Here is a 16901-nt window from a genome sequence, read left to right as displayed (position 1 = left end):
GTTGTGGAGCCTAAGTTGTGACCTTGCCATAGTAGGCTAGGCACACGCCCATTGTATGAGGCTACCAGATGGCATTTTTGAGAGCTCAGATAACTGCTGCCTCATTCCCTTTTGAAAACTACAGGTTATCACACAAGCCCATGTTCTGGGAGCAGTCTAGCTTGGATGACTAAATAGCAAATGTATGGCTTAACTAGACTAATTTGTGATCCCAGGGGAAATCATATAGGATTCCCTTTCAAGTGTTTGTCATTTTACTCTAGGGCTGATCAAGAGAAACAGGCTGGTAGCTTGGAAACTTTGAGCTCACATCTAGGCACCAGCCCAATTATAAAAAAAGAAAGAAAGAAAAAAAAGATAGTACAAAGAATTAGTCCAGTACCAAAGACTCTTCTGTACCCTAGGGGAAACAATTTCTCAACTTTGAAGTGAGCCCTGGGATAGAGCTGAACTGGCTGACATGCCTCAGCCCTCTAGCACCATCCAGGCATTAGGATTCTACCAACTCCTGTCTTTACCTTATCAGGTAGCACTAAGGATTTTTCATCTGCCATTCCTCTCATCCTCATCCTCTCTTCAAAAAAATATTGCCACAGCCACTATGAGGGGCCTGATGAGGCCTCATGCCCACTAAATTTCTCTAGGCTGCCTAGATCAAAGCTGCCTTCCATATCTACTACTCTCTCAAACCCACTAACATCAGCCCCATCCTTCTAACATGCCTATGGCACATCTTCTCTTCCTTTGTACTGTGCCCTTAAGAACTCTTGTTCTATTGTTAATAAACTGCCCTTCATATTAGACCCGTGCATCTCTTGGAAATTATTTTGTATATGTTTTGAACTTAATTTTCTACGTATGTGTCGTATTCCCTTAATAGAATGTAAACTCTTTCGGGGCAGGGATAGTTCCATTTTTTCATAGCACCTATCCCCCAGAGTTGTCCAGAGCGAATGAGATGATTGTAACATGCCATGGCACATGATAAGTGCTATATAAATGTTAGCTATTTATTGTTGGTATTATTACATCCCCAGCACTTACTATAACGTCTGACACATAGTAGTTGCTTGTTGAATTGAGCTGAATTGAAAAAGCAAAGGGTTTATTTTGTTTAAAAGATTGTAACAGAAACACTGCTACAGAAGTAGGGACAAAAAGCTAAACTAGGCACAGACAGTTGCAAATGACAAATTAGAAGGTATATATTTAAAGACCTGGGGTATGTTTTTCAGAGATGTAGGGGTAAGGCTATCAGAGAACACATGCAGAAATAATGAGGAAATAGATGATTTCCTCCTTAAAATGGAAAGGCAGGGGACTACAGGTGTGAAATGTTGCATATGGTACGAAGGAGTAAAATCAAAAGACATCAATAAAAACTTTTCTTAAAAAAAAAAAACAAACCAGAATTGAGGTTAAAAAAAAAAGCCACTTCTGCCCCAAAGATAAATGTCCAATGGTTGCAACCCCAAAAAGAGTTCTTGGAAGAACTTAAAAAGGAATTTAAAAATCAAATAAGAGAGATGGAGGAGAAATTAGGAAAAATAAAAGCAATTCAAGAAAATTATGAAAAGAAAGTTGTGGCACATGATTGTAATGTGCTATAAGAAATGAGGAGCTTGATGATCTTAGAAAAACATGGAAAGACTTGCATGAAACAATGAAGAGCAAAATGAGCAGAAACAAGAGAACACTGTATACAGTAACAGCAATATTGTTTTAAGGACATCTTTGAGTGACCATCATTTAGACTATTCTAAATACCCAAATTAGCTACAAAGGCCATATGAAGGAAGATGTTATCTGCATCCAGAGAAAGAATTGATAAGTAGGAATATGGATGTATAGAATGGTTTTACATATGTATACATATTTGTGTCTAATGATAGCCATCTCTAGGGTGGGGGAAGGGAAGCAAAAAAGGAAAAAAGTTACATGATAACTTTATTATATATTTAAAAAGAAGAACAAGTTGTACATAATAGATTTGTAGTTTCATGGTTTTTTTTTCCTATTCTACCATTATAGAAATACTTATCTTATTTCTTAAGTTCAGAATAAAATGGTTTGTTTTTTTTTTAAAAAGTAGAAGCAGACAGGTGGGGAGGAAGGAGAGAAGGATTGTTTGGCTTTCCCCAGAGTCAGGGGTCATGGCTTAGGGCAAGACTCCAGAGCCATCCCTTCTCAGGCAGAATATGTCTATGTGTCCAATTCAGCTAAAAGTGTTGGGTTCAGCACTCTTGGCACCTTCTCCAGAGATGGCCAACTCTCCAAGAGAGGAAGGGCAGAGGTTGTTTCCATGAGGGAAGGAAAGAAAAGGGCTGAATGATAGAAATATTCTCTTCTGCATCAGAGTCTTCAGAAGCTATAAATCTTAGGGAAACCCTATGAATTTTAAGAGAAAGAGGGACAAGCTTGACCTTTTTAGTTGCCAGGGGAAAGTCCCCATGCTGACCTTTGTAGGAGAAAGAGTTCCGTGGTCATGGGCTTCCTGATACTCGATCAAGGGCTGTTACAGCCACGTGGAGATGCTTTCTCCCTCTGTGTCTGGGAGCAGAAATCAAAGGGAAGAGAGAGAGGGCATGCCTCACTCTTTCTGACCTCCACGGACCTGGCTTTGAGCTAGCAGCTTGGTGAGATTGGAGGATGACTTCGTGGATACTGGAGGGGAGTCAAGCTTCACTTTATCCAGCACAGTTTTCTTGATGGCAGCTGGAGAGATCTTCTCTTTGTCAGCCATGGACTGAAGCTCTCTGCCAAATACATATCAAAAAGGGTTGCATGGAAAGGGTTAGACAGAAAAGATAATTCTGGATCTGGGGTTTTTATTGATAAGAGGATGGGAAGCCCACAGCTTCACGGAGCCTGCCCATTGAAGCCCTACCTCCAAACTGAAGCCTGATTGAACTTAAGATTGACAATGACTAAAGAGAGTACAACCAGGAGAGTGATCAGGAGATGAGGGTGACTCAAAATCCTGTCCTAGGAGTAACCACTGAAGGAATGGAGGATGTTCTTTTAGGAAGGATACTATTTCTGTCTTACAGTATTCAAAGAACTATCTTGGTTTTTTTTTTTCAGAATTTATGTGACTAAAACAAGCATTTCCATAACATAGTATAATTAAAAAAAAAGATCGCACAAGAAACTGCAAATCTATCATGTACAACTTGCTAGTGCTTTAAAAGTTCAGTTATCATGTAAATTTCTTCCCCCCCCCACCCCACCACCTTTTTTGTGTAAGACAAATTTGACTTATTCTGCAAAGCTCCAGAGGGGAGAATTTATATTAATGGGTGGAGGTTAGAAGCAGAAAGATCTCCACACCATATAAATAAGAGCTTTTTGACAGTTAGGTGTAGATGTTCAGGCAGAGACTGTATACCTATTTGTTGAGGCTGTGGTAGAGGGAATTCACATTTCAGGTAGGAGTTCAGTTAGCCTAAGTGACTTGACCAAGGTCATACAGTCAATAAGTGTTGGGGTTAGGATTTGAATGAAGATCTTTTAACTCCAAATCCAGGATTCTCTCAACTGTATCATCTTGCCTAGATGACCAAGAGCAGAGGTTCTTAACTTTTCTATGTCATGGTCCCAACCATGGCAGTCTGGTGAAGCCTGTGGATCCCTTCTCAGAATATTTTTAAATGTATAAAATAAATAGTAGGATTACACAGGAAAGTAATTATATTTTAAAAATTTTAAATTAAAAAATTAAAATTAAAAATTTATATTTTAAAATTTTTTTTAAAATTTAAAAATAAAAAAAATCACAGACCACCTGAAATTTGTCAACCCCTGATCCATGAATAATTACCTCCCCCCAAATTACCAAAAGTTTGTAGGGGAGTGGTATCAAAGCAGGACAAGGAACAGCAGACCGATGACAAACTATTCAAATAAATGATGAATGATGTGTTACTTTTCTTTTCTGCCACATTTGTCCCATCTGGATCATTACTAAGTTCCTGGAGGGTAGGTTGGGACCAGAGACTTACTTGAAGAAAATGGAGAAGGAAGAAGAAGGAGCCTACCGTGTACGGATGCAGGAAGCCTCTACAGCATTGATAAGGAGGGAGCGGAAGCCGCCACTCTCTAAGAAGTGCAATGCATGGATCGTGGCTCCCCCTGGGGAGCAGACGTTGTCCTTCAGCTGTCCAGGGTGTTCTTCGGTCTCCAAGAGCATCTTGGCAGCTCCCTGCAGCAGGAAGACGGATTAGACCAAAGGAAGGAACATAGTGACTTGCTGTGGGAGAGTCCTCTGTTCCCTGAATCCATTAGATTCTTACTTAAAAAAAAAACCTTTAGGGAATGGAGTTGCCCCTCCCCCACCTTTCTACTAGCCCCTAAACAGAGCCTAAAGTTCTAGCCCCAAATCTAAGTGAGAGAGCTTCCTTTTTATATAGTCCAAGGGTCAGAAAGACACTAACCAATAAAGCCTGGGCCCCCAGATGGACTGCCAGTCGTCGAGGTAGCCCCATCTTCACACCACCATCTGCTAACGCATCCAAAGCTGTGAATGCCTGTAGGGAAGATCATTACTGAGCCTTGGGAAAAGAAAAAGGGGCCTTGGTAATTCTCTCAAAAATAAGAGGCCCTTGGTAGCCCCCTCTTAGGCTAAAGGAGATAACCAGAGTAACTTCACCCTCCCTCCACTAGCTCTGCCCAGAGATCAGACACTTGCCCAACTCCTTCATTCTATAACCTGCCCAACACCGTAAGTCTCACATAGGCAGGCCCGCTACCGCTGAGGCCTGTGACAGCATCAATAAGGTCCTCTTCCACCTCGGTGCAGAAGCCCACACTGCTCATTAGCTGTTCCAAAAGCTTCCCATCCTCCACTTGGGCATGGGTTCCTGTAGCATAAACTGTGGAACCCTCCCGTACTATCACAGGGGTATTGGTCATGCAACGGATGACTTTAGGGGCTGGCTGGAAGGCTGTCAGTTTCTGGCAAAAGAAAGTAGATTAAGCTTCCAATCAATCCTTCAGCACCATCTACCCCATTCCCCTTCTCCCTTTTTCATTATACTATTTTCTCCATCAGTCCCGAAGCCCACCAGCACCTGGAAACATCCACCTCCCACCTTGATGGGCAATGCAGAAGGCAGTGGTACCTTCTCAATGGAGCTAATTGTGACACCAGCTGCACAGGAGACCACAAGGTGCCTGTTCTCAATATCAGCTCCAATCTCATCCAGGATGAAGGGAATGATAGGAGGTTTCACAGCCAAGAAAAGTACATCACTATGCTGCACTGTTTCCTTGTTGCTGGTGGTTAGGTTTATACCAATTTTCTGTAGAAATTGATAGGGAGATCATGGTTAAGAACAGTGGGGACCAGGTTGTCAGGCTTCAGAGCTTCCTTGGAGAATAACTGGATTATCAGCCAGACCCTTGCTCACAGCTATAACCCAGTCACTAAGTTCCCCCTAAGATTTTCATTTAAAGTTCCGTCCCTTCATAAAGCTCTTAGATTCTACAAAGGTTAGTCACTACAGTTATTAGGCAGATGAATGGCTTGAGTTCTGGGGCAAAAGGGGGTAACCTTCAACCCCAATTGGTGAACTTGTTACCTAACTTGCCAATGAACTGTTATTAAGCATCGAAGTGCACAGTCTTAGGTCAGATGCTGGAAAATAACTTATGATCATACAGTACTGGAAGGAAGGCCTTTTTTCATGGTAGTCCTGTTAGGCAAGTGTTTAAAGTATTTTTATCCCATTTTTCAGATGAGAAAACCAAGGCTCAGAAATTTGGAAGACTTGTCTAAGAGCACATAGTAAATGTATTCTGGCACTGAAGCCCAGGTCTTCTGACATCACAGCCAATGTTCTTTTTATTCCATCACACTGACTCAAATGCATAGGGATACAGAAGAAAAGCTAGGCAACAAGTTGAAGAAATATTGTGGTGAAATAGGAAAGGGTTCTGAACTTGGCATCATAGGAACAGAGTACACATCTCAGCTACCGTGTGGCAAAGTAAGGAGCACCTTCCCCCAGAGTGTCTCCTGTTTCCTCCAGGCACCTCGTTCATCAAAACATATTGCCTTCAGGATGTAGATTTGTGGTTTGCTGGTGGATTCTTCATGCTAGCAATCAGTCTTCATAACTTCAGTGTTAGAGACACTAACCATATCCTCAGTGCCAACCCTTAATCACAGGTTCCCAAAGTGGGTGACACCACCCATGGGTGTGTGTGTGTGTGTGTGTGTGTGTGTGTAGCTGGAATGATCCAGGGGGCCAGTAGTAGTCCTGGCTGCAATTGTGGAGCATTGAATAAAAATAAGGGAGCAATGGAAGCATAAGGAAAAAAGATAAGAAAATTTTGAAAAAAATGTTCTTACATATGATGGAATACTATTGTTCCATAAAAAATGGTGAGCAGGCAGACTTCAGAAAAACCTGGAAACCCTTGCATGAACTGACGCTAAGGGAAGTGAGCAGAACCAGGAGAATATCGTTTGCGGTAATAGCCACATTGTGAGATGACTGATTTTGATAAACTTAGCTCTTCTCAGCAATGCAAAGACCTAAAACAACTCCAAAAGACTCATGATGGAAAATGCCATCCACATCCAGAAAAAGAACTTTAGAGTTTGACTGCAGATCGAAACATACTATTTTCTCCCTCTTTTTTTTCTTTCTCATGATTTTTTTGTTTTGCTCTAATTCTTCCTTCACAACATGACTAATGTAGAAATATGTTTTATATGACTGCACAGGGATAGCCTACATCAGATTGCATGCTGCCTTACAGAGGGAGGAGGAGAGGGAAGGAGAACAATTAGAGCTCAAAATCTTATAAAAGGAATGTTGAAAACTAAAAATAAATTTTTATAAACCATTTATACATGTTTCATCTGTTGTGCAACAGAGTTAAAGTTGTAATGATTACCTTATTTTTCCAAATAAACGCATAAAATGCAAGTTTTAATCTATCAGTGGTCAAGTCTGCTGACAGGTCTTAACAAGCAAATATTGGCAGACAAGAGTGTCACGCATTGTTGGGAAGTCCAGCATGCATTGGCAGGAGAATGTGCACGTAATGACTCATTTACAATACAATACTATATGGTTACATGATGGAATATTGTATCATCAAAATTTCAATGCAAGAAAAGTCCAATTTACAATAAATTATTAAATTTAATGTCATTAAAATTATATTTTGAATATTTGAATATATTTATATTACATTAACATATTTTATATTAATTTATTATAATGTACAATATATATGTATTTTTTAAATGACAAAAATTTTTTTGAAAACCATTAAAGGGTTAAAGAGAGTAGATTTCCAGGAGGGGGATGAGTAATTTTTTTTAAGGGGTGGTAGGCCAAGTAAGTTTGGGAATCTCTGCCTTAGATACAGATACCTAATATCCCACCAATTGAACCGCCAGCTTACCTCTCTCAAACCTTAATAACAGTCTGGGAAAGGGGAAGGCAGCTACAAGAAGTAGAGGAAGAACCTGGGGTCTCCTCTTCTTAGGTAAAAAGTAGTAGTTTTCAAATACACTCACACTGAGATACTCCCACAGGTCAGATTGGCCTGGTGAACAACTTGGCCTGGATGGGAAGCCAGTAGTATAAAGATGCTGTGGCAGGGGAGGGGCTATCCTCCCCTTTGGTCTCTGTTCACAGGTTTGAGAAAGTAGGCCAGAACCAACCGACAGACACAGACTATCATTGGACTATCATCCAATGGGTTCAGTTTGGTTTGGGAAGTCAAAACTCCACTCCATAGACTCCAACATTCTTTCCTCCCTCCCATCTATATTCTACTCCTACTTACTCTGAGTGCAGAGACTGTGGGCAGGTCCATATCTGGTGAGCTGGCCATTATCTTGTGGGAGGCCAAGACGCCTAGTGAGGAAGGTAAAGTTGTTTCAATTCAAGGCCAATGCTCCCCAGAGCTCCCTAGGAACTTCTACTTCCCATCCCTTATCTTGTACCCTTCATGAAACAACAAAACTAAGCTATGTGTCTCTATCACCAGTAAAAGTGTCACCTCTCATCCCGGGGGCATCTGTAACATCTGGAAAAATCAGAGTTGAGCCTTATTTTAAATTCAAGTTCAAATACTGAACAAGCATGATTCCCCTTAAAACCAGAGGAAGATTGATGAAGAGGACAGAGGACCAGTTTTAGAACAAAGGGAAATCTGAGTTCAGGTCCTTCCTCTACCTAATACATGTGAGCTGTATCATCACAGGCAAATCACTTAACCTCTCATTGACGCAGGCAACTTTTTTTTTGAGGTAGTTGGGGTTAAGTGACTTGCCCAGAGTCACAGCTAGTGAGTGTCTGAGGCCAATTTTGAACTAAGGTCCTTCTGACTACAGAGCTGGTGTTCTATCCAACTAGCTGCCCCAACAGACAACTTTCTAAGACTGTATGTAAGTGACAGGCCAGTTTCTGATGGAGTGAGTTTCCATCCAGGTTGTATTTCACTGGACTGAAATCACAGGTCCAGATTGGGGAGAAAAATCTATCTATAGCTATATCTATCTAGATACATATATCTATATCTAGATACCTATATCCATAAAAAAATATCTACAAATATAGGTATATATATATATATATATATATATATATATATATATATATATTCCCTATCTTGACTCTTGACTTGTGGCCCAGATATCTTTCTCTCTCTCTCTCTCTCCCCCTTTCATAAGGAACCTCTTCTCCCTACCCCTCAACTTATCAGTCAGTCAATAAGTATTAAGTATCTACCATGTGCCTGGTACTGTTTGGGGTCCAAATAAAATGAAAAAAGAAAGAAAGAAAGACTCCCTACTCACAATGAACTTGCATTCTAATGGCGGAGTACATATGAAAATATATACAGAATAAATACGAAAAATAAATACAAGATGGGGGAAGGGAAGACACTTGTAGGTACAAAGGGACCCAGGACAAAGCATTAAAAGCAACCAAGTCCATCCCTAAACTTTAGCTCAGCTGGGGAGTGACCAGTCCATCCTCTAGGGCCCCAGTTCCTACCTGCCGATGTGAAACCTTTAGCCAGGGCAAATGCCAGTTGGCCAGCTCCAATGAAGCCCACACTCATGATCCCGGAGATTCAGTTCAGCCAGCAGAACTGGATACAGAGGAAGAAGCTGCCACTACACAGAGGCGGTTGGATTGCACAGGGTTTTAAGCACAGCTACAGGCCAGAGCAGCTCCTCCTACTTACCCATTCCTATGCCCAGCCCAAGAAGGGCTGGCCCCAGCCCTCCTTTACCCTTAGGCTATCCACCTGATGGCTCCACCTCTACATGGTCCCTTTTCCTCCCCCCTCCCCCTCTTCTTCGGAAAAGTGAGCTTCCCCCAGATTTGCTCCTTAGAGGAATGCTCACCCAAGGGAAGAAGGAGGGGCGTCCGTTTCTTCACTGGAACAATCAAACTAGGGGCAGAAAAGGAAAGAGAGAGCTGAAAGAGGGACGTGGCATCTCCCAGTTACAGAAGATAATGGGCGGAGTGGGCGTGATGGTGAAGGAAAAGCTTTTCCCGTTGGAAGCAGGACCACTCCCCCTCCCGACCGCACCCCTTCTCCGCCTAATTGCAGCCCCTTCCCGGGTCTCCATCCCCGCCTCCTCCCAGTTACCTACAATAGGACAAACCTTCAGAACAGAAACACAGGGCAGGTCCACGTGTCAATCCCAAGCTCCACCAAGCTCCTTCCTCAGTCATCGCTGACTCAGCCAATCCGAGGCCGAAGAGCCACGTCAGGGCCAATCATAGTGCGGGGCTGGATCCCGGGATGTGTGATTGCATCATTCGCTTCATTTTCAGCTGCTACGTTATACCTGACTGTACTATACTGTAGAACCCAAATCTAGCGCCTTTGGGTGCAGGACTCCAAAAAGGACCTCACGACAAGGCCGAATACACGCCTAGTTGCTGTGTCTCTTACAGTCCAGAGGCAGTGGGAAGAGGAGGGGTTCTACGGGCAGAAGCCTTAGGTTCATACGCTGAATCTGATGCTGGCTACTGTGAGACCTTGGACAAGAATCACTGAACCTCTTTAGGCTTCAGTTTCTTCCTGTGTAAAATGAGGGGGGTCGGGTTAGATGGCCTCTAAGGTTTCTTCCAGCTCTAAATCTATGATTCCTGAACAAAGATGGCATGGGATACTGGAAAGAAGCCCCTTGTGGGTGTCAGGAGACTGGGACGCTGGGGTCTACTCCTCACCTTTAAGAATGGCATGATTAGAAACAAAGTGCAAGTCTTACTAATTTTCGATTCCATTCAATAAACATTTATTAAACTCCTGGCATGTGCCAGGCACTATGCTAGCCCTGGAGATGATGAGGGCACAGTCTCTGGGAACCCCTTGAACCCTTGAACCCTCCTTGAATCTTCCTACTTGATCTGGCCTTGGCCTGAGGCTATAACCTTTAAGCCCAAATGCCTACCTTGCCCAGTCCTCTATTGTCCAGCTGTTTCCCACCCTTAATCCTGTTTCCCATCCTTAATCCTGATCAAAAATATCTATACCCTAGCTCTGTTACCCTAGCCCTTTATTGTCTGTCATTTCCATAACCCCAGACCACCCCTCAATCCCTCCCACAATCTTTGTGTGTATAATCTCCATCTTGCCTCCATGAAGGGGGTCAGATCCAATCTAGCTCAGATTGGTCTGGCCCGCTTTCCTTACAGGCCTCACAAGGGGTGGGATCTCTTGGGGAAGGCCTATTTGGCTAACTCTTAATAAACTTTACCTTTTCCCTTGGCTGAGAAAGCTTGAGTCGAATTCTTTTGACAGGACCCGGTGTGTCGGTACTTTGGGGTGTCGAGCACCCCTCACCCCAAACCCTCATCAGAGATACAAATAGAAAGGAGAGAGAGAGAGAGAGAGGGGAAGAAAGAAAGAAAATCAGCCCCCCATCCTTAAAGAACTTGCCATCTGTGTGAGGTAATGAAAATGTGAAGACTTCACAGGAAAGATATATATATATATATATCTGAATCTATACTAAGAAATGTTTAAAAATCAAGAAATAGGGAAGTAGGGAAGTGGAAAAATTCTGAGGCCGTGAGAGTCTGATGGCTCAGCCTCTGGGAAAGTTTACCCTGAAACTTTTTGTTCTTTCTTCTGGTTCTGGTTTAAAGATTTGCTCCGTGAGAATAGGGTCACTGTGACCTGCTTTCCTTTACTGTAAAAGTACTGTAGAAGAATGGAGAGGGTCTCCTCCTCCCCTTATCCTATTCTCTTTCTTCAGATTTATAGATGTCACCTCAGTTGTAATCATTAACTAAAGGAATGGGAATTGGAGTGTCTGTGCCTCGATTGATTGTCTAGCTTTCATGCTCAGATTGTAAGCCCGCTCCCGGGCAATGGTGAGAAAGGTCAGAGGTGGGCGGTGTTAAACCTGAAAATTTGGTTGAAGGAAACAACAGAGCTAGGTGATAGAAAAATCCATGATGTTTATTATTTTCCCTTAAAGCATAGCTAAGCTAGCTTACTTGTACGTACAAGGAGTCAGAGCATAGGCTCTGGCTGTCTGAACAAAGCAATGAGAAAACTTATATACGTTATTTTAGCAGACCTAGCAAGCCTGTATTACCTCATTTTTTATGACCCCCATGTATGTTTAACCATGATACAAGAAGAGGATTTTCCTTAATGGAAAGAATGTTGACACAGGTCAGTTAATATTTAGTGAGGTAGTCTCTCTTGGGTTTAGGGTCTCATCCCTTAATGGCTAACAGGTATCTGGCCTTGTTGACAGTAGTAAGGGTGTTTCCTGAGCAAACTTTCAGAGAGAACAAAGAAGCCCAGGTCCTGGATCTCCATCCAGTTACTCATTAATTCAGACTCTGGGCCTAGTTGAAATTAGAAATGATATAAAATAGTACAATATTTTCCACATTTCCTCCTTTTGGTCAAAGGCAAACTGAAAGTTTCGCCTGAAGACCAATTAAGATATGGAAAAACCTCTATCTTCCTCAGGGGTAAAGTTCTAAAAATCCTTATCTGGGTGGATTCAGGTTTTTTTTTCTTTCTGTGGTTGGACATCTCCAGAGATGGACAGTAATTGTAAACTAATTGTAAACAAGCAGAGGGAGCAAGTTGCAAGAGGCAATAAGCCAAAGACACCAAAAGTACAGGTAAACAGTCTTGGGAATGCAAGGGACTGAGAAAGGGAGTTGTCCTTCGTACAGGTTCTGGTCCAGAGTCTCGGGAGGGGCTGCCTGCGTCTGATGCTGTCCCCTTCAGGCTCTTTGAAACCGGAGGGCAAGGTGTCCTATGAGCTCAGATGTCCACTTGGGATCAGGGGCAGATGTGACAGAAGGATCAAGGAGTCCATCCACAACTTGGCAGCTGTAGAAGTAGTCAGATCCGACAGGAGCTCCCAGAACACATATGATTTGATAATTGAGAGAAAAACAGCACAACATAGGTCCCAGCCACGCAGGGCTAAGTTCAAACAGTGCAATAAATGGTTCAGTATCCCAGCCATACTGGGCTGAGTTTAAATAATTACAATAAAGTTTTTCTCATAATTCACAAAATTACATTGAGTCAGGTACAGACCAAACCACTTAGACAGTTCACAATAGAGGGGGAAAATTGCATGTCACATTGATGAGGGTTTGGGGTGAGAGGTGCTCGACACCCCAAAGTACCGACACACCGGGTCCTGCCAAAAGAATTCGACTCAAGCTTTCTCAGCCAAGGGAAAAGGTAAAGTTTATTAAGAGTTAACCAAATAGGCCTGCCCCAAGACATCCCACCCCTTGCGACGCCTGTAAGGAAAGAGGGCCAGACCAATCTGAGCTAGATTGGATCTGACCACCTTCATGGAGGCAAGATGGAGATTATATACACAAAGATTGTGGGAGGGATTGAGGGGTGGTCTGGGGTGGCCAGAGGAGGGGTCTAGGGAAGGACTTAAGGAGGAGTCTAAGGAGGAGCCTGAAAGGACTGGGATCAGGTCAGACTCCCCGGTGGGGGAAATAGCTGAAGGCTATATGGAAATGACAACCCATAAAGGGCTGGGGTAGTGGAGCTAGGGTATAGATATTTTGATCAGGTTTAAGGATGGGAAATAGGATTAAGGGCGGGAGGTGTTGGGAAGACAAGATTAAGGGTGGGAAACAGCTGGACAATAGAGGACTGGGCAAGGTAGGCATTTGGGCTTAATGGTTATAGCCTCAGGCCAAGGCCAGGTAGAGTGGGAAGATTCAAGGAGAGTTCAAGGGTTCAAGGGGTTCCCAGAGACTGTGCCCTCATCAACATGTTTTACATTTACACATTAGATAACCAAGAAAACTTAAACATGAACCATACAAAGTAATGCAATCATTATTAACAATGTTGACTAATATTAAATTCCTTGTATTGTTGTACCAGAAGTGAGCGAGACACACCACGGAGTATAAGTTTTAAGTGGAGAAGTTATTAGCCAGAAGCCATTGGGGTACGGCACCACAAATCAATGGCCATGTGTTGAAGCGAAAGGGTAGTTTATATAGGATATGGGGGTACAGAGTGGGGGGGGAACAGGAACAAAGGTCCTGGATGATCAAAAGATTCAGTCAGGTTATCATACTAGTGGGATAATCTCATTTACATTCCTTGGTGGAGTCACAGCCCCAGGGATATCTGCTAGAAAGGATCTGCCAGGTTATCCTTCAGTGGGATGGTCCTATCTATTGAGATTCCTTGGTGGAGTCATGGAGTCCCAGGGGGTTTGCTAAATGCCAAAGATATCTGAGTCCATTCTTTCTGGGGGTGCTTGTCAGTAGCTAGGGGTTACTCAGGGGTTCCTAATTTTCCTTGTATTACATTCCCCACTTTTTTTTTTCACGGGGGGTTTCAAATTCTTGAAAAAGGAACGACCTGATGGGGCATAGCAATAAAATAAGAAGGCCAACCAAAACGCTAAGCAGGGGTGACAATAAAAGGAAAGCTAGGTCGTTGGCACCAGGGGAAGGCCAGACCTAGTTGGAAGACTCAAGGAGAGTCCAAGGAGCCTCCCCGGGTACTGCACTCCAGAAATTTAAAAATGGTATAAAACATCCCACATTTCCCCCTTTTTGGTCAAAGGCAAACTGAAAGTTTCACCTAAAGACCACTTAAAGGTATGGAAAAAAGCTCTATTTTCCACAGGTTTTAAAATCCCTATCTAGGTGGAGTCAGGTTTTCTCTTTTCTGTATTTGGACATCCCCAGGGATGGGCAGAAATTGTAAACTAATTGTAAGTAAGCAGAGGGAACGTAATAAAAATTCAGGAAAAACAGTCTTGGGAACACAAGGACACAGAAGGGAAAAAAGCAGGTCTTTGCTCAGGTTCTGGTTCCGGATCCTGTGAGAAAGCCGTCCTCGTCCGGTGCTGTCCCTCTCAGGCTCTTGGAACCTCAGGGCAAGGCTCTTATAGGCCCAGATATCCACTCCTCACACGGGGTTCCCAGAACACATGTAATTTGATGATTAAGAAAGAAACACAACATAGGTCCCAGCAGGGCTAAGTTCTGCCTCTCTGGTTCAGATCTAGAAATTCTCAGACAATTTTAACTTACTATAACTTACAGATACTTTACAAAGGGGATATATTTTCACTTGTACCATTATCTTATACAATTTTCTTGTGTTATCATCCAAATTTAAGATCTTATTACCAAAACACACTTATCAGCTCGAATTTCCAGAATTGATAAATATTTAGAGCCAATCATACACATCTGTACATAATTCTTAGGGGAGTCAATCTGATCCTATTGCCTTTTTCAAAATTCACTATCCCTTCCTTTTATCAGACATTGATCACATTACATCTTTGCCTTATTTGCTTTGCCTAATCATTTTCCCCTTTTTGGATGTTATCCCTATATTATTCCAATGTTTTACTTGGTCATGAACATAAGTTAAAATTGTAAGCTATTCATGCCTGTATCCTATTATAATAACCCAGAGATATTTCAATATTCATCTATCTATTACCTAACAGATTTAGCATAGTGCTTACAAAACTTCTTGATAATTTAAATTTGCTATGAAAGAAACAAGGGACTATGTCATATATCTTAACAGAAGGAAAGAACTTCCTTAGCTCTGTTTGATTCCAGGCACCAGTCATATCTGATAGCCAATCTTATAGTCACCAGGTGCTGAAAGCAGGGCTTAGGAGTAACCAGGTGGGGACTTTCCTTTTCAGAAAGGAAACAGCAGAGTTGGGAAATAAAGTCAGGAAGATCCTACCGAGGCTGTGACCAAGGTCGTCTTCAAGACTTTTCCCAGGCACAGACCTTTCAAGTTCTGAGCTTGCAATGCCTGCTATGCCATTACTGGCTTCATGTGACCTAGTCCTGTAATCAGAGCTTAAGACAATATTAAATTGTAGTCCCAAAAAATCTTAAATAGCAAATAAATATCCTTCAGATAAGACTGCCCAAATTTTATTGAGCTAATAATTATGAAATCAAGCTACATAACTTTTCCATCTTCTAAATACTTCCACACACTCATTTCCAACTTACTTTGACCGTCTGAAACTATCATTCTCAGGACAGGAGAGGCTTAGCTAACTCCCATTGTCCCCAAACTTTCTTATCTGCCTTTCCTATTTTCCCTCAACCTTAATTTACCTTTCCAAATCTTTCAAACCTAGTACTCAGTCTTCCTTTACATTTCAACCATAAGACAAAACAATTCATAAGTTAGTACTTTCATTGTCATAACTGTGTATACTGGAATCCCATTCCAGCTTCTTAAACACACAAAGATACAAAAAAAGGGGATTTGTTTTTCGTGATAACTCATTCTAAAAAAAAAGGGAATACTTATTAAAAAGATCTGCCATCTCATCTCCCCCTGAGGGTGGGTTCTTCTCCATCAGATGGCAGACTTCACTAATTAAACTACCAGGCCAAACCCATCTCAAGTCTTAGTCTAATCTTATCAGTTTTTAAGAAGCCAGGTTGGAGGCTTCTTGGCCCTCTTATTGCTGCCCCTCCCCTTTCCTTCCCTCCTGACAGGTGGGCTAAGGTGAAATTCTTTTCTTCTTATCTAAACTAAGGGTGGGGAGGAGTAAGGAATTCAGACTGTCATTTGGAACCTCCTTACTCAAAAAAAGCTTGAATAAGACATTGAATGGGCCTTCAATCTCTCTCTCAAGGCTTCTATCCATAAGCATTATTTCTAATAATTCTAATAAGGTTCTCACCCAGAAACTCCGAAAACTCACAATAGGTTTGAACTGCAACCAATTAGCTTACAGGTGGAAATTCAGCAGGCCTTCTAAAATTATACAAAAAGATTTTACAGAACATTTTTCAAAAGTATTTTCCCTTCTTAAAGCAAAATAACCTTTAAACATTTGGATTCATTCACAAATTCATCCATAAACCTTCAGATTAACATACATAAGTACATCTTTAGATGATACAGTCTTGAAAATCATACCCCTGTATTTTTCAAGGTATTATAACAATTCAATTCTTTGTTATTACAGAATTTCTAGATATCACAAAATCCTTTAGTCAGAAAGATGTTGTAATGGACCCAATTAAATTAGCTTTTATTACAATAACAAAGTTTACCAGGACTTTTAAAAGCTTTGTCTATAGGAATCCTTCTACTCTGAAAACTTTCACAAGATTGAATATCTAAACGTCCTCAGTTCAGTTAACAACCTCAATTTCTTAATTAAGTACAATTCTTAATCTAACAACATCCAGATTATAAGAGAAATTATTCTCTAACAGCACAGGTAATGCGATGTTAACCAATTTGTATATAATAACAAACTTAGAAATAAGTACACCACAAGCAATTATCATGTATTTAAAACTTGAAACAGATTCCAATTAATTACCAATCTAGTGATCATAACTGAGTTGGATAAGCAAATCAAATCTGATTCCTAACCACTA

The 16901-nt window shown here is 41.6% G+C and overlaps 1 protein-coding gene across 5 annotated transcripts; it reads right to left on the bottom strand.

Annotated features, from left to right (window-relative positions):
• Positions 1–990: 990 nt before the first annotated feature.
• PYCR1 (pyrroline-5-carboxylate reductase 1) lies at positions 991–9707 on the bottom strand. Of its 5 annotated transcripts, none has more exons than XM_036757768.1 (9): positions 9644–9707; positions 9380–9426; positions 9024–9145; positions 7807–7877; positions 5121–5300; positions 4732–4953; positions 4434–4526; positions 4038–4201; positions 991–2756 (listed from the first exon to the last, which is right to left on the bottom strand). In XM_036757768.1, the coding sequence occupies exons 3-9, from the start codon at positions 9088–9090 to the stop codon at positions 2591–2593; spliced, it is 963 nt and encodes a 320-aa protein (XP_036613663.1). In that variant the 5' UTR covers positions 9091–9145; positions 9380–9426; positions 9644–9707; the 3' UTR covers positions 991–2590. The 5 variants fall into 5 exon arrangements, with proteins under 5 accessions (XP_036613663.1, XP_036613665.1, XP_036613664.1 ...); XM_036757770.1 differs by having other exon boundaries at positions 1070–2756; positions 9024–9120; XM_036757769.1 differs by having other exon boundaries at positions 1931–2756; positions 9632–9649.
• Positions 9708–16901: the final 7194 nt, after the last annotated feature.

The sequence above is a fragment of the Trichosurus vulpecula genome, chromosome 4, assembly GCF_011100635.1.
Source record: "Trichosurus vulpecula isolate mTriVul1 chromosome 4, mTriVul1.pri, whole genome shotgun sequence".
Lineage (NCBI taxonomy): Eukaryota > Metazoa > Chordata > Mammalia > Diprotodontia > Phalangeridae > Trichosurus > Trichosurus vulpecula.
Note: the sequence above shows the minus strand (reverse complement) of the source record. Positions and strands in the feature narration are given on the sequence as shown.

Excerpts from the sequence above, each read along its gene's own strand:
- PYCR1 (XM_036757768.1), bottom strand. The coding sequence starts at position 9,090 with ATGAGTGTGGGCTTCATTGGAGCTGGCCAACTGGCATTTGCCCTGGCT. Across the intron at positions 4,954-5,120 it reads CAATTAGCTCCATTGAGAAG|AAACTGACAGCCTTCCAGCC; the intron begins GTACCACTGCCT and ends TTCTTTTGCCAG. Across the intron at positions 2,757-4,037 it reads GCTTCCTGCATCCGTACACG|AGAGCTTCAGTCCATGGCTG; the intron begins GTAGGCTCCTTC and ends TGTATTTGGCAG.